This window comes from Cinclus cinclus, chromosome 3 (assembly GCF_963662255.1).
Source record: "Cinclus cinclus chromosome 3, bCinCin1.1, whole genome shotgun sequence".
In the NCBI taxonomy this organism is placed as follows: domain Eukaryota; kingdom Metazoa; phylum Chordata; class Aves; order Passeriformes; family Cinclidae; genus Cinclus; species Cinclus cinclus.
The window spans coordinates 713,187-740,388 of NC_085048.1; the positions used below are offsets into that span (position 1 = coordinate 713,187).

The 27,202-nt window shown below is 52.4% G+C and overlaps 1 protein-coding gene across 3 annotated transcripts; it reads right to left on the minus strand.

Moving 5' to 3' along the window:
* Positions 1–278: 278 nt before the first annotated feature.
* HADHA (hydroxyacyl-CoA dehydrogenase trifunctional multienzyme complex subunit alpha) lies at positions 279–27,139 on the minus strand. 3 transcript variants are annotated; one of them, XM_062488354.1, is made up of 21 exons: positions 27,042–27,129; positions 24,897–25,097; positions 21,638–21,679; positions 21,477–21,547; positions 20,340–20,473; positions 19,122–19,260; positions 18,065–18,184; positions 17,881–17,983; positions 13,085–13,207; positions 12,388–12,506; positions 11,597–11,653; positions 8,682–8,791; positions 7,781–7,915; positions 6,922–7,093; positions 6,348–6,434; positions 4,763–4,903; positions 3,593–3,661; positions 3,159–3,354; positions 2,730–2,844; positions 1,749–1,894; positions 279–799 (listed from the first exon to the last, which is right to left on the minus strand). In XM_062488354.1, exons 1-21 carry the CDS (start codon positions 27,127–27,129, stop codon positions 654–656), a joined length of 2,514 nt encoding a protein of 837 aa, XP_062344338.1. In that variant the 3' UTR covers positions 279–653. The 3 variants fall into 3 exon arrangements, with proteins under 3 accessions (XP_062344338.1, XP_062344339.1, XP_062344340.1); XM_062488355.1 differs by lacking the exon at positions 24,897–25,097 and having other exon boundaries at positions 27,042–27,139; XM_062488356.1 differs by lacking the exon at positions 24,897–25,097 and having other exon boundaries at positions 27,027–27,129.
* Positions 27,140–27,202: the final 63 nt, after the last annotated feature.

The following is a 27,202-nucleotide window of genomic DNA, read 5'->3' on the forward strand; positions in this document are numbered from 1 at the left end:
TCTCTCCCCACGGGGAGCCCTTCTGGCCTTTGGCTCCTCCATCTGCAATTACAGGCGGGTCCATCTGCCAGGATCACCCTGCAGCAGAGGGAGCTGCAGGCTCCTCCCAGCCCCCGAGTGACGGCAGAGGTGACAGCGCTCTGTCCCGCACTGCTGCCATCCTGCCCCTCCATGGGCCCCAGCACATCATGGGCAGGACCCCAGGGCACTGACACAACCACTCAATCCCTACTTGAGCCGCTCCCTCAGGGAGATGGGAGGAGAAGCAGGAGCCCAAACCCAGGAGATGGGGCTTTATTTTGGTGAATGTTCACGGAAAGGCAAGGCCTCGGTTCCAGCCACAAGCTGGATGCTACTGGCCAGACTGGGAGCTCTGGAGGCCACAGCATGGAGGTGAAGGCAGCAGGAATTCCCTCCCTCAGCACGGAACCACCAGGCCCAGGCTGGCACAGGACGGATGTGCCCAACACGCAGTGGCTGATAAGGCACTTGAAATGACTACAAGCCATGAGGCAACCTGCTGCCCCTCTCCTTTCCTTCCTTTCTTCTTCCCTTCCTCCCCCGGGAGCTTTGGAGATTAACCTATGGAGAATGGGGTGTTGTGGGGAGCCGGGGCCCGGCTGGAGGAGCTGTTGGGGTGTCACCAGGCCACCTCACTGGTGGAACTTCTTGCTGGGGCTGTTGGCGTGGTCCAGCAGGAGCTGGCAGGGTGTGAACTGGCTGCCATACACGGCCTCGTACTTGCGCAGTTTGTCCACGAGCTGCCGGGCGCCGTAGGAGTCTGCAAACCTGAAAGGACCTGTGGGGACAGGGACACGGTGGTGACAGGGACATGGCAGGGACACAGACACAGCAGCACCAAGGTGCCTGGAAGGGTCCCAGCATCCAGACACAATGGCTTTGTCCCATTCATCCTTCTCCACAGGAGACCCTCCCCCAGTCTCTCAGGGTAATGCAAGACTCTGCCTGAGCTGGGTCTGCCCGAGTGCTGGGGACAAGCTGGGACATGGATAATCATGGAATCGTGAATGGTTTCAGTGGGAAGGGACCTCAAAGCCCACCCAGTCTCACCCCTGCCATGGGCCGGGACACCTCCCACTATCCCAGACTGCTCCAAGCCCCAATGTCCAACCTGGCCCTGGACACTTCCAGGGATCCAGAGGCAACCACAGCTTCTCTGGGGAACCTGTGCCACCCTGCCAGGGAACAATTCCTTCCCAATATCCTGTCTAACCGTGGGAAGCCATTCCCCATTGTCCTGTCCCTCCAGGCCTTTGTAAGGAGTCCCTTGGGGCTGCTCCTTCAGTCTGAACTTGGCTCAAAGAGGGAAAGCACCAGGTACGTGGCAGAAGCATCACCTTGGGTCCCATAGCCCTTGGTGAACTCCAGCAGCAGTGGCAAGAGACAGCACCAGAATCACAGAATTATTTAGGGTGGAAAAGCCCTTTGAGACTCTTGAGTCCAAACATCCCCCAGCAGTGCCAAGACTACTGCTAACCCATGTGCCCAGCGCGCACAGGGCTTTTAAATCCTCCAGGCACGGGGAGTCCAGCACTGCTCTGCACAGCTGTGCCACAGCTGGACAGCCCTTTCCACACAGGAATTATTCCCAATATCCAACACCCTCTCCCTGACTGGGAATCCATTTCCTGAGGCTGCAGCTCCAACCTGGCCTTCCCTCCTGCCTCGCCACACGGCTGCAGCCCATGGGGAGCCCTGGAGGCCAAAGCTCAGCTCAGAGCACTCACCTCCCAGGCAGGGTGGGAAGCCCAGGCCGAAGACAGCCCCGATGTCCCCCTCCAGGGGGTTGCTGAGGATCCCCTCCTGCAGGCACATGGCTGCCTCGTTGACAAACCTCGTCACCAGGCGCATCTGGATGTCCTCGTCCGAGCAGCTGCGGGACACAGGCTGTGAGGGCTGGGCAGGGACAGCACAGCTGGGACACAGAGCCAGGCCAGGGGTGGGAACGGCCTCCCTGGGAGTGTCCCAATGCCCATCAGAATCAGGGCTAAGCTCTGTGACCTGTCCTGAGGCAGGCATTCAGAACCAGGGAATGGCTGAGTTTGGAAGGGACCGCTGGGGCTCCTCTGGTCCAGCCTCCGTGCCCAAGCAGGGTTTCCTGGAGCATGGTACTCAGGATTGTGTCCAGATGGATTCGGAACAAAAGGAAGGGCTTGATCAGCCTCTGTGTTCAGCAATGTCATGGAATCCCAGAGTGGTTTGGGCTGGAAGGGACCTCAAAGCTCATCCAGTACCACCTCCTGCCATGGCAGGGACACCTCCCACTGTCCCAGGTGCTCCAACCCCAGTGTTCAGCCTGGCCTTGGGCACTGCCAGGGATGCAGGGGCAGCCACAGCTGCTCTGGGAATTCCACCCTGTGGAATTCCAGGGCCTGCCCACCCTGCCAGGGAACAATTCCTAATTCCCAGTATCCCATCCAGCCCTGCCCTGTGGCAGTGGAAGCCATTCCCTGTGTCCTGTTCCTCCATGCCTTGTCCTCAGTCCCTCTCCAGCTCTCCTGGAGCCCCTTCAGGCCCTGCCAGGGGCTCAGAGCTCTCCCTGGATCCTTCTCCTCTCCAGGTGAGCATCCCCAGCTCTTCCAGCCTGGCTCCAGCCCTTTGAAGCACCATGTCCCTCAATGCCACCTGATGTACCTCATGCTGCTGCTCAGAGCTCAAGGAGCTGGGCAGGACCCAGCCCCAGCCTTCCCTCACACACAGGTACTCACACATCAGGATTTGCTGGCACCCTGAACTTTTCCAAGATCTCATCCATGCCAGAATTCACGCTCCTGTTCTTCACTCCCTCCTGGTACACATAGAAGCCTTTCCCTGCCTTGCGACCTGCAGGGATCAAAGCAGACAAGTCAGCTCCTGCCACCTTGGATCTTTTTTTGTGACTGGTGTTCCTGCTCCTGGAGCACATCCTCCAGGCACTCTGCACCTCAGAGCATAGATTTGCTCTGCCTCATCAGGGCCAGAGGGAAGGGACCCAGCTTCACCTGACCCCTTGGCAAGATGCTGCCACACTGTGCCAACAGCACCACTGCTTTTGGGGGAGGGATTCCTGCCCCATGCTATTCTCCCACTGATGGATGCTGGTGCTTTCCCTGGAGCAGAGGGGACACCCTTTAGCTGAAACCACCTTGGCAGCTCACCTAAGAAGCCCTTCTGCACCATGAGCTTGAAGAGGTCAATGCTGCCCCCTCCGAAGCGCTGGCCAAAGGCTTTGCCCAGGTCCTCGGCCACGTGGGTGGCCACGTCCACGCCCACCTCGTCAATCAGCGTGGCCGCTCCCACCGGGAAGCCGAAGGCCGTGGAGATGGCATCCACTTTCTTTGGGTCAATGCCCTCCTGCAGGATAGGAGGGGAAGCAGTAGGATCTCGGCATGAGGTCCTGAAAAGCCAGTGTGGGGCAGAGAGCCCAGCTCCACTGACTGACTGCAAACACGAGCCAAGAGCAGGCTGGGGACAACCACAAGACCCAGGGTTGGTGACCAACATCCTCTCCTGTCCACGGCCAGCCTTGGCCAAAGCAGAAGCAATTTCCATGGCTGTTTGGGGGATGCTCAGCAGCTGACAGGACACTCACCTGGAGAACTCGGACCACCTCGGATAGCATCGGCCCCAGGCACCTGGTGGTGTAGAATCCAGGTCCATCCTGGGGAAAAGCAGTGCAGCAGGGAGGCAGGTGAGCTCTTGGCAGCACCAGACCTGTGCTTCACAGCCCAGGCTGCACTTCACACACCCCAAACCCCATTCTCCTACATTATGGTACTGCTAGAATAGGTTTGGGGGTTTTTTTTTAACCCTGTAGAGCTCAGCAGTGTCTGCAAGTTTCCATGAACTTACTCCCTGGAAGTTCCCATCCCAGTGTTTTTATTTGAACTAGTTATACTAGTTTTATTGAACCTGCAGGTCCAGAGCAGGCTGCTGCTCCACCAAGCCCCATCAGGCTGGTAAGGGAAAAGGTGCTCAGCATAAGCCAGTTGTTCCACCTCTGCTGCTCCCCACAGAGTCAGGAAACAACAGATGAGCTGCAAACTGCCCTTCAGGGAGGCAGCTGAGGTGGGGATGAGGCTCAGGGAAGCAGCACTGTGTCCCCACTGGTGTTTGGAGATGACCAGAGCACTTCCTGACAAGCCAGTTTTCCCAGCACTACAGGAGATATGTGCTCGGCATCACTGGCAACCTCAGGAATCAGGAAAAAGATAGGGACACCTTCCTCTGTCCCAGGCTGCTCCAAGCCCTGGCCAACCTGGCCTTGGACAATTCCAGGGATGGGGCAGCCACAGCTTCTCTGGGCAACCTGTGCCAGGGCCTGCCCACCCTCACAGGGAAGAATTTCACCCCAATATCCAATGTAGATCCACTTTTCCATGTATTCCTGCCCCTGTCCCTCAAGATTTAACCCAGCAGAGGAGGGTTCCTGCTCACTGACCCTCTGTCCTTGCAGCCTGCCAGGCAGCTGAGGTGGTGACAGTGCTGTGCAGAGTGCTGTGTCTGGGATGGAAGCTGTGTGGGGCAGGAGTGCCAGCTCCTCGTGCTGGCCCTGCACGTGTGCCTGCTGCCTTTCCATGGCTGCTCCGAGGGACATGTGAGGATCATCTGGGCACTTGGCCCTTCCTGATCTCCCTTTTCACTTCTCAGAGGAGTAGCCAATGCTACCAGTGTGTCCACAGACACGTTTCACCCTCCCCTCAGTGCACAAAAACCCCCTTTATTCATTACCCAGCCCCTGCTGTGTGCAGTGTTCCCTCACCTTCACCACGATGACCACTTTGCCCTGTTTGAGACCAACAGCAACAGCAGAGGCTGCCGTGTCCTGGGAGGTTTTGTCTGTGGTGATGATTTCCAGCAGCTGCATCTTGTCAACAGGGGAGAAGTAATGCATCCCAATCACCTGGCAGAGGGAAGAGCTGGGATCAGAGGGATTCTGGCTCCCAGAGCAATCAGCTGAGCAAGCCGAGTGCAGAGGGAAGGCCAGCACGGGCTGCAGGGCTCTGAGCACACTGTATCCCTCTGTGACAGGAGTGCTCTCCAGTTCCCTTCTCTCTTTGGTTTTCCCAAGGACACAGTATATGCCCAGGAGATCCTGCCTTTGAGGAATAAAGTACAATTTTTTACAGGATCACTTCATAGTCTGGCAGCTCCATCTGCCTGGGAATCCCTGAGCTCATCCCCAGGGAAATGATGGGCATGGTGTGACCTGGAGGGGCACCTGAGCTGGCAGGGCAGCCCCATGCAGCTGCTGGGCTCAGACTGGAACAGCACTCAGGGAGTCCCTGGATGCTGCCTGTGAATGTCTTTGGTGAGGAAGTGAATTTAAGGATGAGATTTAAGGCTTCTATCCAGAAACTCATTAGAGAGGGAAGTGCTGCCTTCAGGGAACAGCGCTGAAGTGGAGATTATCCTGCTGTGTGCCTCACTGTCTGAATGTGACCATGCCACCATTGTGTCACCTTCATCCCTCCTGGCAGCCACACTTGGCACCAAGCCCTGTGGAAGTCAGAGGCACCTTGCTGAGCTGCAGGCTGCAAAACTAATTAAGGAAAACGCACTAATTAGTTAACTGACTTCCTATGAGTTTCCCCTCTAAGAGCCACTGCACAGGCAATTTAAACAGCAAGAGGATGTTAATTGTAAGGATGAACAAATGAGGCTCAGTTGGCAATCTGGATGCAACAGAGGTCCCACAGCAAATGAGGAAGAGGCTCAGCAGGGTGACAGGAACCTCTAGCAGGTCACCTCGCACTCACAGGCACCACAGGTACCCTGGAAGGGCAGCCCACTGTAGGAATCAGTGCTCCTGCTCAGATGGACTGAGGCTGGAAAAGCCCTCCCAGCCCATCCAGTCCCAGCTGTGCTTGATCCCCTCCTTGTCCCCAGCCCAGAGCACTCAGTGCCACATCCAGGAATTCCTTGCACACCTCCAGGGATGGGCACTGCAAAGCTCCCTGGGCAATCCCTTCCAATGCCTCACTACTCTTCCCAGGAAGAAATTCCTGCTGATGTCAAACCTGAGCCTGCCCTGGAAGAGCCTGAGGCCATTTCTTCTCATCCTGTCCCTTTTCCCTGGGAGCAGGGCTTGAGCTCCACTTGGCTCCAAGCTTCCCCAGCTTTTCTGCCCCCACCAACACTTTCTGATGTGTGCTGACCTGCCCCCCCAACATCAATCACCCTTGGCGTGAATCCACCTTCCCCTCCTTCCCCCAGATCACAAGCTCTTTGCTCAAAGCTTGCCCTGGAAGCAGAGGTTGAGCTATGCCATGTCCTGAGGAGGGAGCAGAAGGTCTCTAAAGCAAAGCCACCTCACCAAGGACAGCTCTGTGGCTGTGGGGACTCACCTTCTCAGGCCTCTTGCTGGCAGCAGCAATCTGGCTGATAGGGAGGGCAGAGGTGTTACTGGCGAAGACACAGTGAGCAGGGATCACCTGGATAGAGGGGACAAGGGACATGACACAGTGAGCAGGGATCACCTGGATAGAGGGGACAAGGGACATGACACAGTGAGCAGGGATCACCTGGGAGGGGGACAAGGGACATGGGACAAAGAACAGTGTGCCCTTGAACAGAACAGAGGGACAGAACAGAGCAGGTGAAGGCCTGCAAGGTGTGGAGATACCAGAGGACATCACTGTCACATCAATCACACTGTCACTGTCACATCAGACAGATGGAAGCTTCTTTTGGAGCACTCCCAGGAATCAGGGAATGCCAGAACTGTCCCATTCAGCTACCAATTCCTAATTGAGCAGGGAATGTCCCCAGTGAACAGAAAGGCTGCCCTTGATGCTCACCCACGTCCTGTGTAAATGATTTGTACCAAGAACCCAGCTGCAGCACAAAGGGGAGGGGATAAACCCTGGGGACAGCCCAGGAGCCTCCAGCACCCAGGGGCTGCTCAGGACTGATACTCACAGCCTCCACCTCCTTCAGCACTTTGTGTTTGACATTGATGTCCTCGAACACGGCCTCGATGACCATGTCTGCCTTCTCAAAGCCCTTGTAGTCCACCTGGCCCATCAGGTTGCTGAGGATGGAGTCCCTCTCAAACGATGTCAGGCTCTTCTTCTTCACCTTGCTGTTCAGCCTAGGGAGGGACAGCTCTGTCACAGCTCCTGAGTGGAGCAGCCAGGCTGCTGGAGGTGCACCACAGGAACCCTTCCTGTCTCCCTCCCAGAGCTGGCACCCTAAACTCCATATCCAACCCTGCAGGATTGTCACTCTGTTCTGACCCCTCATTCCATGTGGAAGAAGGAGAGTCCCGCTCCCACAGCTCAGCTGAAGGTCAGTCACTGACATTCCTGACAACATACGGCTGAGAACTGTGACTGCAGAGCCAGGAGAACATCAGAAGAAACCCAGGAAGAAAACTCTGGAATGCTTCCCTTGACATGGCCCTTTAGGCAGCCAGAATCACTCTATCCTCAGCTCTAGAAGTTACTGCTGAATCTCAGGTCTCTGCCTATCTAATGCTGAGCCACTGGGCCTATCCCACAGCAGTATATCCCAGCACACTGCAGGGGACAAGGGACATGACACAGTGAGCAGGGATCACCTGGGAGGGGGACAAGGGACATGACACAGTGAGCAGGGATCACCTGGGAGGGGACCATGGACGTCACAGTGTCCTTGACACATGGGACACATTCAAATAAAGCTTTTCTGTGACATCCAGCAGAACAGCAGTGTCAGGAGCTCCTGATGTTGACAGCAGAGGAGAGCTGTGACTAAAGACACCAGTGCCCCCAGAGCAGATCCCCCTGAAGTCACATACCCCTTGTAGACCTGCTGCTGGCCTCTGTCCAGACCCTTCTGTGCTGTGTCCTTCAGGATGGTCTTGATGCCTTTATCCACAGAAACCTGGGCAATCCCAGCTCCCATGAGCCCTGCTCCCAGCACAGCCAGGGTCCTGCAGGGAAGGAAGGACCAAGGGGACACATTCAAAGCTGGACGTGGCTGAACTCCCCACGCTGCTGGCAGACTCACACAGCTCCTGGCAGACTCACACAGCTCCTGGCATCCACCCAGCCACCACCTGAGTGAGGTCTCCAAACTGCACTGGGTCAGCCAAAAGCAGCGTTTTGAATAAAAAAAATGTACTTCACAATATTCAGCTGAAAAAATATAGTAGATAGTTTTTGTTCCATTGGCCTTCAAAAAGTTAATCTGGCATGAACAAAAGTAAAGCAGTATAAATCCTAAGATACTGAAGAATGGAGCTTTTGTGGGCTTGTTATTAGTTTTTTTTTTAATAAACAAATGGTAAATATACATGATGCCAGCTGCCACAAGTAACAGTAAAGTTGAGGGGTTTTTGTGGATTTTTAAAAAGTACCAAATTTGGACCAAAGCAGTTTGTGTGGTATTAATTACTGCTTGATATACAGAGTAATTAATGCAAGACTAGTCCCTTCTTTTTCCTTACACAGTTTTGCTGTTTTCACGTATCTGTGAACTTCTTAAAAATTATTTTTAAGCAATGATTTATAGACTGCAAGCTAGAGGAGACAAATAACGTTATGAACTAGATTCTCTTCCTAGGCATAGAAAATCAGTTCCCAATTGTCCCAAATAAAGAACTGGAAACCTCTGCTCTGATGCACAGCTCAGTCAGTCCCAGGAGCCTTTCAGAGCTCCTCCAACTGCTCCTTCAGGCATCCCACACTGGCACTTACTTGACCTCTTTCTGAGGTGTCCCAAACTTGTTCTTCTTGCAGTGCACCTGCCCGTGGTAGAGCCCCATCAGTGCCTTGGATTCCTTGGTCACTGCAAGCTGGCCAAAGCTCTGGAAGGAAGGGAAAAGGGAAGTAGAGGTTTTCCCACTGTTTGTTGGCATTAAACAGCTGTGCCAGCACACCAAAAACATGGCAAGGGGGGAGACAGGCACTGTGTGACTGCACAGGTGAGAAAGCTGCATAGAAAAGGGACAAGGGACCAGGTGAACTCTGAGGAGAGGCACCTTCTGGGCTCAGCACCACCTCCTCCTCCTTCTCCCCAACAGCAGCAGGAGCTGGAGCTGCTGGAGAGAGCCCAGAGGAGGCTCTGGAGCCAGGCTGGGAAAGCTGGGGGTGCTCACCTGGAGAGGAGAAGGATCCAGGGAGAGCTCCGAGCCCCTGGCAGGGCCTGAAGGGGCTCCAGGAGAGCTGGAGAGGGACTGGGGACAAGGCATGGAGGGACAGGACACAGGGAATGGCTCCCACTGCCACAGGGCAGGGCTGGATGGGATACTGGGAATTAGGAATTGTTCCCTGGCAGGGTGGGCAGGCCCTGGAATTCCACAGGGTGGAATTCCCAGAGCAGCTGTGGCTGCCCCTGCATCCCTGGCAGTGCCCAAGGCCAGGCTGGACATTGGGGTTGGAGCAGCCTGGGACAGTGGGAGGTGTCCCTGCTGTGGAAGGGGTGGCACTGGGTAGGATTTGAGGTCCCTTCCCACTCAAACCACTCAGGGATTTGGTGATTCCAGTTCCTCAGTGACAGGACTGGACCTCCCTGACATGACAGCCTTCCTCCCCCACATGCATCCCACATTAACTAGGGCCAATGTTCCCACAGATCCAGGTGGAAGTACCCTGTCCTCAGGCTTTGACAAAAATCCTTACAAACAGTTCAGTTCTCTCTGACAGCAGCAGCCTGATCCTATTTTCAGAAGATCAGAGGCAACAAAATCTAAGGCCTGCATAACCTCCCAGCACTCAGCACAAATGTTCTGAGGAACACAAAGCAGAAGCACACACAGAACAAAGGCTGGCTGAGCCAAGTCTGCCAAGGAAAAGCAGGGAATGTATTTTGGAGCAGGCTGTACCTTCCTTCACCACTGCCCTGTGAGTTAAAATACCCAGAACAAAGCCTAGAAGAGATTCTGCAAACTCCTGTCCTGGGGGGAGAGAGGGAAGCAGTAAAAAAACCACAACACTGACACTTATTATTCTTCAGGGCTTCTGGGGGGAGAAAACCCATTCATTCTTTGCTGTAAGGAACAGAATATCCCAAGGCTTTTATTCAGCACCAGAGCAAACGTGGGTGAAATGCACAAGCAGCAGGGATGGGGCACAGCCAGGAGGGCACTGGTGAGGTGACAGCTTCAGCTCAGACCAGCCGTGGCACAGAAGGCAACAAAAGGAGTTACAAAACACACCAGGGAAGTGGGAAATGGATAGATTTCACCAGCATTTAAAGGGCTACAACACTGGGGATGACCCAAATACAGAGATCATCAGATGGAAATGTGGGGCTGCTGGAGACTCAGTCTTGCAGAGCTGGCAGTGCCCAGGTAACCTGTGACTCTGGCACCAGAAATAACAAATCTGAGCACAGCTGTGGCTGGTGAGGAAAAAAGAATTAGGGATAGGTCGTTTATTATGGCAGGGAAATGGAGGGATGAGGATGGTTGAGGAAAACAGACTGTGTGTGGAATAAAAGGGTCACACACAAGCTCCTGGGGAGGACACTTGCCTGCTCCAGCCCTGGATCTTCCCACCACAGTCTGTCCTACACCCTCAGTTAAAGTCTACTCCATTTTCCCATGTGTCCCTGTGAAGCTCAAGCAGGACTGGATGGTGTTTAGGACACGAGCCCATGTGCCAGCATGGTCAGATGAGCGAAGAGATGAAAAACCTACAGCCAGCTCCTAGAGGGGGACATGGAACCTCAAAATTCCAACATGGAACCTGAGCTCTGCTCCCTCATCCAGGAGGAGCAGCATCAATCACCCACAAACCTGGGAGTGTTTGTGTTGGGGCTCCCCATCCCTGCAAGTGCCCAAGGCCAAGCTGGATGGGGCTTGGAGCACCCTGGGGTAGGGGAAGGTTGGAACATTCCAACCTGCATGTTGGAACCCTGAAACCTGGGAGTTTTAAACTTTCTGTGCTCTCTGGCACTGACCACCAGGAGAACACTGCTTCTGACTTGAGGCCTTGGAGAAGGCTTCCAAAATTAAGTGATGGAGTTAGAATCACTGGTGTGTAGTTAGAATAAAAGTGTGTAATAACACACGACAAAGGGTTTGGAATTTGGAGGTTTTAGAATATAGTAATAGGTTTAGGACAAGAGGGAGGATTTTGGGTGTTGTCTTTTTTCTGTCTTCTTGTTCCTTCTTCTTCTTAAAGTAGTAGTTTTGAATTAGATAGAAAGTACCATACTGCGAGTCCCAGGTGTTTGGTCATCAGGTCAGAAGTGTAAATAATATAAATGTTATTTTTTAATTGAATAGTTAAGCTTTAAAAAGCTTTGTAACAAGCAAAATACGGCTTCATTTTGTAATTTTTAGTTTGTTATCTACCAGTGCTGTAGCACTCACTGTACTGTAGATAAAAATTAATAAATAACTAAGTCCAAACATGAAACTCAGTCTCTCGTACTTCAATCCCAATTCTGACTAAAGGCAAAGGAAAAAAGAAAATTAGGCACTAATAAATGGTGCCTCTTGTGAGGATCAAACTCAGGACCTTCAGATTATGAGAAAATGAAGCACTAATTTTGTGTTTAATCCCACCATGGCAGGGGTGGGCTGGGATAAGCAGCAGGCTGTGATGAACCCTTGGTGTGGGTAAACACAGATCCCCTGACCCCTGCCAGGATCTCCTCTCCTTACCTGGGCTTCAATGAGGTATCCAGCATCATTCCCCTGATCCAGACCAGTTTTTACAACCTAAAAAGCAGTAAAGACACACCACAGCTCACTCATGCTGCAAACACACACTTGAACAGGTTTTCCTGCTGTCTCCCCAACATTCAAGGCACATTTCAGACTCCCCGAGTCCTGTCCCTGCTGCTCCTAGCAGAGCTGTGTCACCCCTGTCCTTCTAGCACAGAAAGGTGAGGAGTTCCCACCAGGCTCATTTTTAGCCATTCCTTGTGGTTTTAGGAATTGTGCTCCTGTATTGTCACTGCTCTCTGAATCCTTCACAGGTTTTAGAGAAGTCTTGGCAACTTCAGTAGTGAAAAGTCATTTTACAATAAGGATTCATTCACAGAGTGTGTAACAGGATGTCTGTGTAACAGAGGGGACTTATGAAGTATTATGTATTTAGTGATATGAAAGTTATAGCAATTTCTATATTTATAGTGTCCAACAGGTCTCCTGAACTCTTCAGAGACTGTACAGACAACCTGGGAAAGCTGCAGCTGCAAGTCTCATGGACAAAACATTCCAGCTAAGCCTTCCCTCAGCTGGAATTCCTGCTCTCCCCCTCACTGGTACCAGTACCCACAAACTGGTGATCATATTTTGGGCAGTGGTTCTGAATTCTACCCCACAGCCAGCACTCCTCAGGACTGATCTCTGTGAGGATGAGGATGCTGGCTTGACTCAGAGGAAGGATCACCTTCCCCCTGCCTGTCCCACATCACCCCATAGCTCCACCTGCCCTGCAGGGGGGTTACCTCGATGATCTTCAGAGGAGCAGGGTACAGCCCTTTGGTTTGCTTTTGAACTTTGCTCTCCACTGTCTTGTAAATTTGCTGCCTCACGAAGGGAAGAGCCATGGCATAGTCTGTTAGCCCTGCAAGGTGGGACAGAAACAGAACAGGGGTGAGCACAGTGTGGAGCACAGCCAGCCTGCCAGGAGGCACTGCAGAGGTAGTGGAACACAAACGTGAATATCTGCACGTGAAACCCAGGCACAGGCTGCTCAGAGGGCTTCCATGGATTATTCCAAGTCTCACTGAGGGCTGAAGTGTCCTCCTAACACAACTGGTGACAGACTGAGCCCTGGGAAGCTGAATTCCCAGAGATGTCCCCATTTCTGGGCTGTGCTATCGAGGATCAGCATGGAGCACTTGAGTTCACCAGCTTGGTACAGAAGTTGCCACTAAAACTTAGCAGCTGGACAGTCCTGGAGGTACCTCTGCTCCCTGTCACTCCTTCAGGCCTGGCTCCCTGCCAGCAATCTCAGGAGCCACCACATCTAGATCTGCAGGGTAATGTTTTCCCTGCCACCTCACAATTCTCAAGAGACGATTTCCACATGAAATAACTTGGTTTTGAAATGGAATTAAGCAGGAGCACGAACGCATCCAGGAGAAGCCAAGCTGGATTACACTCACTGCTGTCCCTTGGCATTTGTCTGTGCTGACTTACTCTGCATGAGCCCTCTGGATCTCTTGGCAGACACAGTTTTGTTGGCCAGTCCCCTGGCAAAGCCAATGGCCACCTCCTCCAGGTACTCGATTGTTCTTGCTTCAGGAGTCTTCAGTCCTGGCCCTGGGGAGAGCAGAGAACACAGCACAAGTTATCCCTGAGGGATGGGGATGCAGGGAAACCAGGACCACACACAGCATGATGGGCTTTGAACTGCTCTACTCCTCTGATGTCAGATCCCAGAAACCTGGGAGCTCTGTGCTTTCTGACACTGACCCCCAGGAGAACACTGCTTTTGACCTGAGGCCTTGGAGAAGGCTTCCAAATTTGAGTGATGGAGTTAAAATCACTGGTGTGTAGTGAGAATAGAAATGTGTGATGTCAGATGGTGCAGGGCTTGGACTTGGAGGTTTTAGAATATAGTGATAGGTAAGGGACAAGATGGAGCATTTTGGGTGTTGTCTTTTTTCTTCCCTCTCCTTCATGATTTCAGGCAGTAGTTTCTGGTTGAACAGTCAGTGTTGCACTGGGGGTGACAAGAGTTTGATTTTTGGGTCAAAAGTATAAATAATAGAAGTGTTAATTCTCTATTGGACTGTTTAGCTTTCAAAGACCTTGTAACTAGCTAAATTCACTTCCATTTTGCTCACTTTTACTTGGTAACTAGAAGTGTTGCAGAGCTCCCTGTACTTGAGATAAGATTTAATAAACAACCAAATCCAAATGAGAAATTCGTCTCCTTTGTGTTTTGAATCCTAACTCTAAGTAAAGACAGAAGAAAATGAAGACAAGCCACTAAATAAGTGGTGCAGATACCACCTTTACACATTCCCTGCTCCTATTTGTCTTTTATTGGTTATGACCAGCAGTAGAAAGGCTCAGCAGGGACCTGAGAAGGCCCCAAGGAATTTCTATAGAGGGAATTTAATAGAGGGAATTTTAATTTAGTTTAATAGAAGGAGTTGTGCAGAAATGCTGGAATGCCAGCTCCTCATGGGAGCAGGGCCAAGTTACATCCAACTCTGCAATCAGATCAGGCTGCTCAGGGACCTTCTGGACACCTCCAAGGACACAGGTTCAATGACCTCTCTGGAGGTGTCCTCAGCTCCTGACCATCTTTTTGCCACTTGTGTCCTTTATTCCTCAAACCTTGCACTTGACACAACTGCAGGCACCTGGAATTCTGAGGGAACTGAGGTGTCCTGCCTCCCCTCCCTCTGGCTGCAGCTCTCCTCTGTGTGTGGCCCACCACACAGTGCCAACAGTGAGCTGTAAAATACACAGACAGCTTTTTGGGAGTGCTGAATCCCTGGAAATCCCTGTACTGGAGCCAATGTCCAACCAACCCCAACCTTTGAACTCAGTGCAGGAAACCTCTCACCTGCTTTAGCTACTTTAACACTTGGCCCAACTTAAAGCTGCCCCACAATGAAGCAAGCCACCACAAAACCAGTTTTAGCAGCCTCTGAGGGTGAGTTGCACAATTTCCAAGCACAGGGATCCTCATTTCCAGACAACTGAATCATCAGGACAGGAGGACACAGCACAGGGCTGATCTGGCAGCTGTGATGCTGCCAGAGGCAAAGTCTGAGTCATTAATGACAGAGCAGTGCCTGGTGAAGCTGCACAGGGCCACTGTTTGGACCCTGGAGCTAAATGTACAGCTTTGTGCTGAAGAAACCTGGTGAGATGACAACCCTGCAGCTGGGCAGGGCCATTCACCTTCACACAAACTGCTCCAAACACACCCAGACACTGCAGAGTCCTCAGAGGTAAGGGAACACCCCACACACCCCAAGAGAGGAGACAGGTTAAATCCAAAATCAGAAACTCCCTCCTGCTTCACCTCCCCCTATTCTCCTCCTCCACAAAAGGCTGAGGTCCTCAGCTGTAAGGTTTTAGTCACAGAAACTCCGAATTGTTTGGTTGGGAAAGGAATGTTAAAGGTCAGGCTATGGCAGGGACACCTGCCACTGTCCCAGGCTGCTCCAACCCCAGGGTCCAACCTGGAGGACACTTCCAGGAATCCAGGAATTCACTCCCAGGGATTCCTCTGGGTACCCTGTGCCAGGGCCTGCCCACCCTGCCAGGGAACAATTCCTAATTCCCAGTATCCCATCCAGCCCTGCCCTGTGGCAGTGGGAGCCATTCCCTGTGTCCTGTCCCTCCATGCCTTGTCCCCAGTCCCTCTCCAGCTCTCCTGGAGCCCCTTCAGGCCCTGCCAGGGGCTCGGAGCTCTCCCTGGATCCTTCTCCTCTCCAGGTGAGCACCCCCAGCTCTCCCAGCCTGGCTCCAGCCCTGGGAGCATCTCTGTGGCCCTTCTGTTTCACTTCTCTGTGTAACAACTCGAGGGATTTCACCCAGCAGACACCAGAAGCTGCTCCCTGCTGAGGGAGTCTCTCAGCAAGAAGGAGATAAAGCAGCACAAACACTGAACCTCCTGTGGAAATCTTCCTCCTCCCCTGGCAGAATGTCAGAACCAGTCCAAGGAAAAACAGGCCAAACAAAATAACATAGCTGATTTTACAGGCAGCAGGCAAAATATAGCTCAGAGCTTCTGCATAATTCAGCATTGCATTTCAGCAGTGCCCAGGGGGTTTTTAAAGAATTCAAGGAAACCCGAGAGCATTTGGGAGTTGAGAGCTCAGAGTTCACCAGCTTCCAAATTCTCTTCTCACCCTTCAAAGCTGACTGAGACCTTCAGCTTTATAGCTCCATATAAATTACAAGATGTCAGTCCCTTTCACATCTCCAGTAGCTGGGATACCTTGACAAGTGCTGGATTCTGATACTCCAGCTGAAGAAAATTGCTTTTGTTTCAAACTCTGAGCTGTGAGAACCATTCAGACCAAGTGGCTGACCCCACTTCACCTGCAGTAAATTCCCAGCATTTTGTGGTGCCCTAACCCAGGAGCTCTGAGCTGTCCACTCCCATCTGCTTTCCTTTATAAATAGCACATGCCAGAATTGGATCCAGGGGATGCTGCAGAGCTCCCTGCTGAAGGAGAACTGACTGCATGCCCTGAAATTGCCTCCTGACTGATGGTCTGTCTCCTACCAAGCTTTCTGCCATCAATTAAAGCATCACCCCAGCTAGAGCTGCTTTCCCCAGACACAGAGTGAACAGGAGCCCTCCTGGCACTGCCTGCTGTTTGGATAACAGGGAACACATCCAATGTTTGCCTGTAATTTGTATTTCTGTGTTCCTCCTACGTGCTTCTCTGGGCTGAGCCAGGATTGCCAGCAGCTCCTCAGAAAGTTCACGTTTCCTTTCAGCAGCTTGGGGTAAGTGTGGGTATAAACAGCCACATTTGTGAGCTCTTAAAAAACAATTCACTTCTAAACAAGTGTCAAGTGGGAAAGTTTACCCAGGCAATTTTAACTCCAGCCTGAGAACCACAGATCTGTTTTATAGGAATGAATCCAGCTGAAGATAAGCTAAGGATATCTGTGTATCCTGGGCTGATCCCCCAGTGTGGGCAGCAGGAAAGGGGGGATTGTGCCCCTGTGCTCAGGTGAGGCCTCACCTGCAGAGCTGCCCCAGCCCTGGGGATTCCAACAGCAGCAGCAGCAGGAGCTGCTGGAGAGAGCCCAGAGGAGGCACCAGGTGATCAGAGGGATGGAGCAGCTCTGCTGTGAGGAAAGGCTGAGAGAATTGGGGTTGTTCAGCCTGGAGAAGGCTCTGGGGTGACCTCACTGTGACCTCCCAGTGCCTGAAGGAGCTGACAGGAAAGATGGAGAGGGACTGGGGACAAGGCATGGAGGAACAGGACACAGGGAATGGCTCCCACTGCCACAGGGCAGGGCTGGATGGGATACTGGGAATTAGGAATTGTTCCCTGGCAGGGTGGGCAGGCCCTGGAATTCCACAGGGTGGAATTCCCAGAGCAGCTGTGGCTGCCCCTGCATCCCTGGCAGTGCCCAAGTCCAGGCTGGACATTGGGGTTGGAGCAGCCTGGGACAGTGGGAGGTGTCCCTGCCGTGGCAGGGGTGGCTCTGGGTAGGATTTGATGTCCCTCCCAACCCAAACCATTCCAGGATCCTGTGATCCAGCTGAGCCTGTGGGGCAGCACAGACACCAGGGCTTCCCTGGCACTGCTCTGGGTGGGCAGCAGCAGTTTTTAATTAATTTTATTTCTTTCAGCAGCACCAGTGTGCTCTGGTCATACTCTGCCTGGGGAAACCATGCCCACCAGCACCCTCCAGCTCCACAGCAGTGGCTTCCATTCTAACTCCTGAGAGGGGCTGATGACTCCTCTTAGGACAGTTTAGTCCTCAAACTCCTCCATTTAGTCACCTTCCAAGAAAGCTGCCCTAGTGAAAGAACTCTGAGAGCAAGACATGATTCAGCAGCCTGCTCAGCACTTGGAATTCTGCAGTTTGCAGGAAATTTCTCCACCCAGCTGAGAGCCAGCTGGCAATTCCAGGTGCCTGAGCCATGGGGGCTGCCTGCTCCAGCTCCTGTCAGGGATCACCATCTGCAGGCTGCACAAACACAGACATCAGTCATCTACTGTCCTTCCATTAGGGGCTGCAATCTGTCCTGTGACATGAAAAATGACCAGTGAGGGCTGTTATCTGGATAATTAGCTTAAGGAGGAGAGCCAGCAGGCCTGCCCTCCATGCTGACCTCTCCTCTTCCCTCAGCTTCTGCAGCAGCCTCACATTTCAAGGTCCCTGCGCTTGTAAGGTGGGAACAGGCATTTCCCACAAGATCTCTCCACACATTTTGGTGAGGGGAGAGGTTCCCTGACAGGCAGCAGCACATCAGGGAACTGAGGGACACTGTGTCTGACCTAGAGGTTCCACCAGCTGGTCAACCAGCCCCATCTTCTTGGCTCTGTCTGCACGGATGTTCCTCCCAGTCAGCATCATATCAAAGGCAGCAGGAAGTCCCACCTAGAAGGGCACAAAGAGGAGTTCAGAGTGGGAGCCTGCCAGGCAGAAGGGGCTATGGGGTCAAGTGTTTCTCTTACTCACCATCTTTGGTAGCCTTTGAGTACCCCCTGCTCCAGGCAGGAGACCCAGCAATACTTCAGGTGTTCCCAAGACTGTTTTTCTGTCCTTTGTTGCTACTCTGTAGTGACAGGCAATGGCAACCTTAAAATGGAAGAGACAAGGAAAGGTTTCCCTGTGAAAGAAAACAGGAGAACTGGGCACCCATCCCACAGCTCTCTCCCACACACTGCCTCAGCTTTCCTCAGGACCCTGCCCCAATTCCTTAATCCAACTGCCCGAATTTCCCCTGTGCTCACTGATGGCTTCTTCTCGGGGATGACAGCAGGCAGGTCTCAGATCAACATCAAACTCCCAAACTGACTTTAAATCTCACCTAGACCATCAAGGGCTTAATTAATGCACTACACCAAGAGCACAGTCCCACCTACAGATCAGCCATGACTCCTGGTTTATCCCTGGACTGCCAAGCCCAGGTGAGTCAACACAGTGGGTGTAAAAATCTTGAGAAATCTGAAAAGACTCCATTCCAAGATGACACTGTTTCAGTAACAACTCTGCTCCAGGAATTAGCAGAGCCTTGCAGTTTACAAAATCTTGGATGGAGATGACAAGGCAGAAGATCCAGCCAAGGTGCTGGAGTGGAGGTGCTGGCAAGGTCCCCACACTCACCCCTCTCACAGCAGCCCTACAAAGAATGGAAGTTGCTGGGATACAAGGCTCACTTCATCTGAAAAGCAGCAACTTCCAGGCTGAACTCTGCCAGCAGCATTGAAGCACATCCAATGCCTGCTGGAAACAGCCATTTTTCCCTTGGACACTCATCTAAATATTAGCCTGGCTCACACAGCTTCAGATTTGATTTGCCCTCTCTCCACAGCAGCAGCAGAACTCACGTGGCAGAGCCCTGAAGCACAACCAAGCCATTAACTTGCCACAAAATCATTTACATGATGTAATGAGCCCTCATCAGCTCCCAAACTCGTCCCACAGTACCAGTCCTGCTGGAATCATTTGGGTAAGCAAAGAACCAGCAGTGTCAGCTCCCACTCCTGCTGTGAGCCCCAGGATTGTCCAGTACCTCCAGCCCTCCTCCCAGGCAGCTGCCACTGATGGCAGCAACGACGGGCTTTGGAGAGTTCTCAATCTTTTCCAGCATCTTCTGTCCATCCTGAGAAAGCTGAGTCACTTCCTGAGCAGTTTTGCAGGCTTCAAGCATGCTGGGGGGAGGAGAGAGGTGGATCAGGATAGGAAAAGCACTGACAAAACAGCAGGAAAATGAGAGGTTTCGACGAGTTTGTTCCTGTTTTCCCACAATCTCCAGTGCCTGGCAGGCAGGCAAGAGCTGTTTAGGCCCCAGTTTTGGATCAGACAACACAGGGAGATTAAACCCAGCAGGGTCAGGCCCTGCCCATGGGCTGTGCCTGAGGCACTGAATGGGATCCCTTGTGCCTGGGATCTTTGGGAGAGGAGGAAGGGTCTTAGGAAGCCTCAAAGCACTTGCAGGAAGGGTGGAGGGAAGAGCCCAGAATCACTCCCCAGAGCAGATGGCCACTGCCCTGGTGCCACAGTGCCAATTACACTCCCTGTGCCAGTTACTCTCCTGAAGGCTCACAGCCTTTGCCCAGAAGGAATAATCTGGGATGCTGGAGGTGCTGAGGCCAGGACACAGCTCTTAACCACAGCCTGGCCTTTGCTCTGCCCACCTCCTTCCCTCCTGAACAGGGAGCGAGCCTCTGTCCCTGTACAAAGCCAGCCAAAAATGTCACATGGTTTTGGAGGGTCTATTTTTAATTTACCTTCTTTCCTCAGAGCTTTCTGGCTTTTAATGCCTTTAAGCAACTATTCTGTCCTGTCAGTGTAAGCACTAAGAGCCAATGGCATTCCAGGTCCCATTGGGCACCCACAGGATCATCCCACACCCTGGAAAAGTTACCCTGGGAGGTTGCTCAGCACAGGGCAGGGTGCCAAACCCTGCCCAAAAGAGGGGCCAGGCTGGAAGGCTGCCAGGAACTCCAACCCAGCTTAAACCGGTCCTGCATGTGAATTATCCATTCTTGCTCTACCCCAGCGGCCACCCCAGAGCCAGGATGGGTTTCCTTGGCTACAGGAAGGAGTGACCAAGTGTCACAGCCAGGAGGGCTTTAAGGACTCGCCACGTCCCTCTTTGCCGAGCTCCCCACTTCATTCCAGCACCTCTGAAACTGCCCAGCATGGGGATTTCACCCCGGGGAGATATCAGGGACAAACTGCTGGAATTCAGGGACAGCTCCACTATCTCCTGAAGCCCTGTGCTTACTTGAGATCAGCCCCAGCAATGAAGGAGCCTGGCTTGGAGGAGATGAGCACGGCGCTCCTCACAGCCTCGTTGGCCCAGATCTCGTTCATGACGTCGGTGAACTCGGCGCTCAGCTGCTTGGACAGGGTGTTCACCTGGGAGCAAAGCAGCACCAGGAATCAGCAGGAGTCACTTCAGCCTTGTGCCAGCACTGAACCCACTCCAGGATGCAGCCCTGCAGCAGGGCACCTTTCATTAGGAAGTTTAACCTTGCCCGCAGTGGGTTTGTAGCCCCAAACGAACTTGTAAACTGCTTCTTATTTTTTTTCACATAAGCACAAAAATCACAGAATGGTTTGGAATAGACCTTTCAAGGTCATCTCATCCAAACCCCTACAATGAGCTTTACTGAAAGGCTGCAACAAGCAGGACAAATCCAGCCTGGGTTCTTTAGGCAGCACCAAATCCTCACATAAAATAGAATATTTCAAGCCTGAGACTGCTGTTGCTCCTCAAAGGAAAGGAGTATATATATAAAAAAAAAAACAAACTTCTGGTCTGCTACAATTAATAGTAGACTTTTCACAGCAGTAGTAGTTCAATCTCTATATCTTGTATTATTTCAGAGCAGCTCAGCTGCTTTGCTTTAAAAAACAAGTTTTTATTGCAAGCCCTACCATTGCATTTCCACCTGTGAGGTGACATCTGAAATTCACTACTGCTTTTGAGACTCCAAAATACATTTTTAGATGTATTCCTTAGATGTCATTTACAGAGCTCCTGCCTCCTGATACCAGAACAACTGCAACTGTGCTGACCTAAAAAATGAGAATTAGGTTCTATTTATACTGCATTCATGACAAGAGAATCAAAAGCATTTATGGATTACGAATTACTGAAGGATGGACACATTCTTTTACTGACTTGAATACAAGAACTAAGCAAGATTTAATTTTTTAAAAACGTTTTTCTGAAGATTTGGAACTTAACGAGACCTTGTGCCTGGGAGAGAGACAAATCAGCTTAGCACACACAAAAGGCACCTCCAGATGTCTCATTAAAATCCCCAAATCTTCTTTTCCCACTTCTCCTTTGCCCCTAACTTTGTAAGGCTGCAGGTTAGGGAAGCTCTTAGCCTGAAATGGGAATTTTGAATACCTTGGAATTTGGTGTGTTGAAGCGCACGACAGCAACATCCCCTTTGATATCACAGCTGACGTGGGTTCTGTCTGCAAACAAACACAAAGCTGGGCTCAGCTCCTGCTCCAGGGGGTTTTAAGGAAAAAAAAAAAGGATTTCTAGAACAGCTTCACACTTACTCCGGAGGGCACTGGAGGTGGAGATGTTACGGCAGGCATAACCTAAGGAGAAGAGGTCACAGGTGTTAAAGGAATTCTCTGCAGTCTCAGCCTCACTCTCTCCCAGCTCACCTCACCCGCCAAGGACAGATTTTGGAAACCCTGGGCACGAGCCAGTCCCTCCCCTCACAGGTCTGTGCCCCCACCAGAGTCCAGCAGGTCGCAGAGCACTGCAGTGACCTTCCAGCACAGACCCCACACTCGGCAGTGCCCAACTGAGAGCAGGAAAATGAAATCCTTCTTCCCAACCAGCTGCCAAGGGATGCAGCAGGTGGCACGGGGAGCTCTGCCTTGATTATCCTCATTCCAACCTCTTCCCTCTAAACCAGGGACCTTCCTGCACTCTGGGCAGTTGTTCTACTTAATTACTGGTTTGTTTCTACTTTTTTTTTTGTCTTTACTTAGAGTTAAGATTAAGACAAAGGAGATGCATTTTTTTTGTGCTGGGGCTTGGTTGTTTATTAAATCTTATTTAAAGTACAGAGAGCTCTGCAACACTTCTAGCTACCAGCTAAAGGGAGCAAAATGGAGGTGAATTTAGCTAGCTATAAGGTCTTTGAAAGCTAAACAGCCTAATAGAAAATTAACACTTCTATTATTTATACTTTTGACCCAAAAAACAAACTCCTGTCACCCCCAGTGCAGCACTAACTGTTCAACCAGAAACTACTGCCTGAAATCATGAAGGAGAGGGAAGAAAAAGGACAACACCCAAAATGCTCCATCTTGTCCCTTACCTATCACTATATTCTAAAACCTCCAAGTCCAAGCCCTGCACCATCTGATATCACACATTTCTATTCTCACTACACACCAGTGATTTTAACCCCATCACTCAAATTTGGAAGCCTTCTCCAAGGCCTCAGTTCAAAAGCAGTGTTCTCCTGGGGGTCAGTGTCAGCACAAAAAGCCCAAAAATCCCAGGTTCCTGGGGTCCAACAGGGAGCTTCAAGGTGAATTCCCTGCAGAGCAAACACAACTGTCCAGGGTATTTCTGCAAAAACACACTCTGGTGCCAGCAAATGGGGACACAGATCTCAGGGAGCACAACTGGAGGGCTACAAAGGGCTCACAAAATATTTATTCTTGTTTCCATCTATCAAAATAGAATCACAGACTGGTTTGGGTGGGAAGGGATCCCAAAGTCCTTCCAGTGCCACCCCTGCCATGGGCAGGGACACCTCCCTCTGTCCCAGGTAGTTCCCAGCCCCATCCAATCTGGATTTGGGCACTGCCAGGGATGCAGGGGCAGCCACAGCTGCTCTGGGAATTCCACCCTGTGGAATTCCAGGGCCTGCCCACCCTGCAAGGGAACAATTCCTAATTCCCAGTATCCCATCTGGCAGTGGGAAGCCATTCCCTGTGTCCTGTCCCTCTCCCATCCCTTGTCCCCAGTTCCTCTCCAGCTCTTTGATCCACCTTTAATGACAAACAAAGCACAAACACATTTTCTTCCACAGCCCTCAGAAAACTCAGACCATGAGATGAACAAATCCTGCCCACAAGTTTTTGACTTGTAAATCTCCTTTTTCTGCTCAGAGATTGTGCTTGAGCCCACGATCTCTCAGCACATGAATGAACCCCAGCTCCATTCAAGCAACCTTGATCTTCACCCCGAGGATCCTCTAACTCAGATCCAGGCTGAATCCCTGCCAAAGCTGCTTTAAGGAGGTCTGAATTCCAGTAAAAGCCTGAATTCCACATGGATCTACACAGCCAACCAGCCAGGGGAGGGTTCTGTTCAACACTGATAAAACCTTCAGGAATGAAACATTCCCACTCCCAGCAGCAAGCAGGGAGAATAATCCAACAGCAGGAGAATAAACTGCAAACTGTGCCTCCCCAACAGGTGTCTCCCCCTGCCACGGGCTCAGGGCTGCACTTTGGCCTCCTTTCCTCCTTGTCCGGGCTGCTGGCAGTAGGGAGTGACCTTTGCTCCCATTCCTGAGCCTGGGATATGCAGTGTGATGCCCTGGGGATGGAAATTCAGTGTCAGGCTGGCCCAGCAAACAGGTCTGGAGTGTGAGTGTGTGTGTGTCATGTGCCCACAGCAGCATTTTACAAACAAACAGACAACTCGTTCCCACTCCTCAGCAATATTTAATGCCCACATGTTGCTCCATCTACAATAATTTCCCCAAAATCTGTGCGTGCTCTAGTCAGGCACTCCTGAAAATAAGCACCAACATTCAATTCCCACAGGCCAAGTGTGGGCTGATAACAATTCCATTCCTCTGGTGAGAGATGCTGCCCAGCAGAACACCATGCACCTTTAACAGCAGCATTTTAACCCAATAAAAGCCATGCAACCTCTTTAAAGAGAAGGCAAGGGCTGAACTGTCTCCCTGAATTCATTCATTCAATCCTTGCAGCAAAGCTGGGGTGGTGGAAGGTGTTCCTGCCCATGGCAGGGCTATGGAACAAGAGGAGCTTTAAGATCCCTCCCAGTCAAACCAGTCTGGGATTCCATGTTTTTTATTCTTTTACATGGCTTTCCTTTTCCATATCAGCTCCCAGATTCCTTCCATGAAAACCTTCAGCCTTCAATTCCACTCTACCTTTCTGTGCTCACAAAAAAAAAAAAAAAAAAAAAAAAAAAAAAAAAAAAAAAAAAAAAAAAAAAAAAAAAAGAGATGAAGTAGGAAAAAAGTAAATCAAGGGCACGACTGGACAAATCTCACTCGACTTGAATACAAAATATATCATTGGAATACAACATAACTTTTTTGAGAGGTGCTGTACCAGCTGGTTAACACTGGAGTGAGGTTTCTGCAGCCCGACAGTGGTTTAGTTTAAGTCCAGAGTATTTGTGGAAAATATCTTTTGCCAGGAAGCAAAATCAGCTCCTTGCTCCTGCACATCTGCTTTAGGTGTTGATCCCTCCAGCACTGGGAATGTGCCAAGACTGAAACCAGAAAAATCCCCCAAAATGCTGCAGGGAGCAGAAGCCCAGCTTCAGACTTCCACCATGTCTCACCATCCACTCCAGAGTTAAAGCCCTGAAAATCAGCTCCAGTCTCACTCCTCCACTCACCCCAGCTCAAAGACTGCCCAGCACCAGCACACCAACACTTGAGGTGCCCCCAGGACTTTGGATGCACCAGAGAATGGACAGCACCCACCCCACAGCCCAGCCTGCTCCTTCCCACTTTCTCTTTTCCCTCTTACTACCTCAGCTGCTTCCCTACCCAGCACTTTCCCTTCCTGCCCTTCCACTCACCAGGATGTGGCACACCACTCGAACTGGGAACAGCCTCCATGGGTGATGGCTCAGGAAAAAAAAAGCTTATTTTCCAGTCCTGGAGCACCCCAAGCCCCAGCAGGATGGATGGGATGAAGCTCAGGCCACCTGAGCACGGAGCTGTGACTCGTGAGATGGGAAGCTCCTGGCAGAGTGAGCTTCCCAAGCCACTCCAGGGACCTGGATGTGGCCCAGCAGGTACAGCCAGCCCTGGAGCTCACCTGGCTCCTGACTGCTCCCTGCCTTTGGGCTACCCCAGAGAGCTTTGCATCCACTTCCCAAACGCTTTGCAAGGCAGAACAAGGGTGTTAATTAATTATGAACAGTGACAGCGTCCTCAGAGCAGCTCCAGGGCTGCTTGTTGTGGAGAGCTTTACCAGGTAGAACAAGAATTCCAACCAGCACCAGCCTGAGAACTCCCTGGAGCTGCCACAAGGCTCCTGATCAGTGACTGCAGCACCCTGTCACGTACAAACCTGCTCCGAGGCTGCACGGAGCACGGATGTGATCACAGAATCATGGAATTGCTCACATTGGAAAAGAGCTCTCAGGGACCTGAGTCCAGCACTGCTGCGTTTGGGTTTAAATGAAACACAGCTGGATTTTGGGTCAGCAGCCACACCAGACTCTGAGGTCCTTTAAAATGCTCAAATATGAGGTCTCCAGAGCTTCCAGGGCTCCTGGGGACTCCCTGCCTTGGTAGCCAGGAAGCACCAAGCCAGCTGTGTGAACAGGCAGGGGAGATGCCTCACACAAAATCACGGAATCATTGAATCCTGGGATGGTTTAAGTGGGAACGGACCTCAAAGCTCACCCTAAATCCCAGCCCTGCCATGGCAGGGACACCTCCCACTGTCCCAGGCTGCTCCAACCCCAATGTCCAACCTGGCCTTGGGCACTGCCAGGGATGCAGGGGCAGCCACAGCTGCTCTGGGAATTCCACCCTGTGGAATTCCAGGGCCTGCCCACCCTGCCAGGGAACAATTCCTAATTCCCAGTATCCCATCCAGCCCTGCCCTGTGGCAGTGGGAGCCATTCCCTGTGTCCTGTCCCTCCATCCCTTGGAGCCCCTTTAAGCCCTGCAAGGAGCTCAAAGTTCTCCTCAGAGCTTCCTCTTCTTCAGGCCAAACATTCTCAATTCCCTCAGCTCCACGAGAGAGCACCTGGAGACCCAGCCAGGCCTGGCCACACCCTCCCCCCAAACCCAGTGGGACTAGAGGGACAGCCCTTTCCATGAATACACCTTCTGCCTGGAGGGCAGCCACAGGATCCCCAAGGACATGGGGACACCCTCTCCTTTCCAAGCAGGCGCTGGGGACAGGCACATGTGTCAGAGCACAAGGACACGCTCTCCCTGTGGCTCAGCTCACGTGCAGGGACCATCCTGACCAGGGGGTGTGCCCCCTCCCCCTCCATGCCAGCTCACAGGGACACCCCAGAACTGCACAGAGATTCCCACAGTGTGTCCCTGTGCAAGGACTGGCACGGCAGGATGTCCCCCATGGGGAAACATAACTCCGGGAGACCCCACAACACGGGGGGACAGACCTTGAGGACCTGCTCGGTGTCTCCCAGGCCATGGGGACAAAGCCCTCACACGGGGCACAGACACACGTGAGGACACCTCCCACCCCCCAGCTCCTCTGGGGATCTCCCAGTCCCGGCCCTCATAAACCCTTCCCTGGGGACGCCCCACTTCTCAGTGACCCCACGGTCACCCCACACGAAGAGCCCTTCGGGACACTCCCCAAACCCTGCCACAGCGCCAGGTAATCTTCTCTGCGACACCCTGCTCCTCATCCCACTCCAGTTCTCGGCCACTTCCCGTCCTGGCGATGTTTCCCGACCCCTCAGTACCCCCCCCCCCCCCCCTCACCTCTCACTACCTCCCCACCATCCCCGCAGAATTCACCCCACAGCGAGCCTCATCCTACGCCAGCCCTCGCTCCCTCGGTGCTCCCCCGACCCTCGATGTCCCCTTGTCTGTCAGTACTCCCCTCCCCTCAATGTCCCTCCGGTATCTCCGTCCCTCACCCCTCACTGCCCCCCATCCCTCAGCGCTCCCCTCACGCGGAGGGCACCGCACAGCAGCCTTCACCCGCTCCCCACCCTCCCCTCGCTCACCGCGGGGCGGGGTGTGCCGCGTCGGGCCGGCCCTGGCGGCGGCCGGGAGGCGGCCGAGGCTGCCGATAGCCCGCACCGCCGCCGCCATCTTCGCCGAGGTCGAATGAGGGAGAGGCCGCCGGGGGCCTCAGCGCGCCCGCCCCGCCCACTCCGCCCCGCCC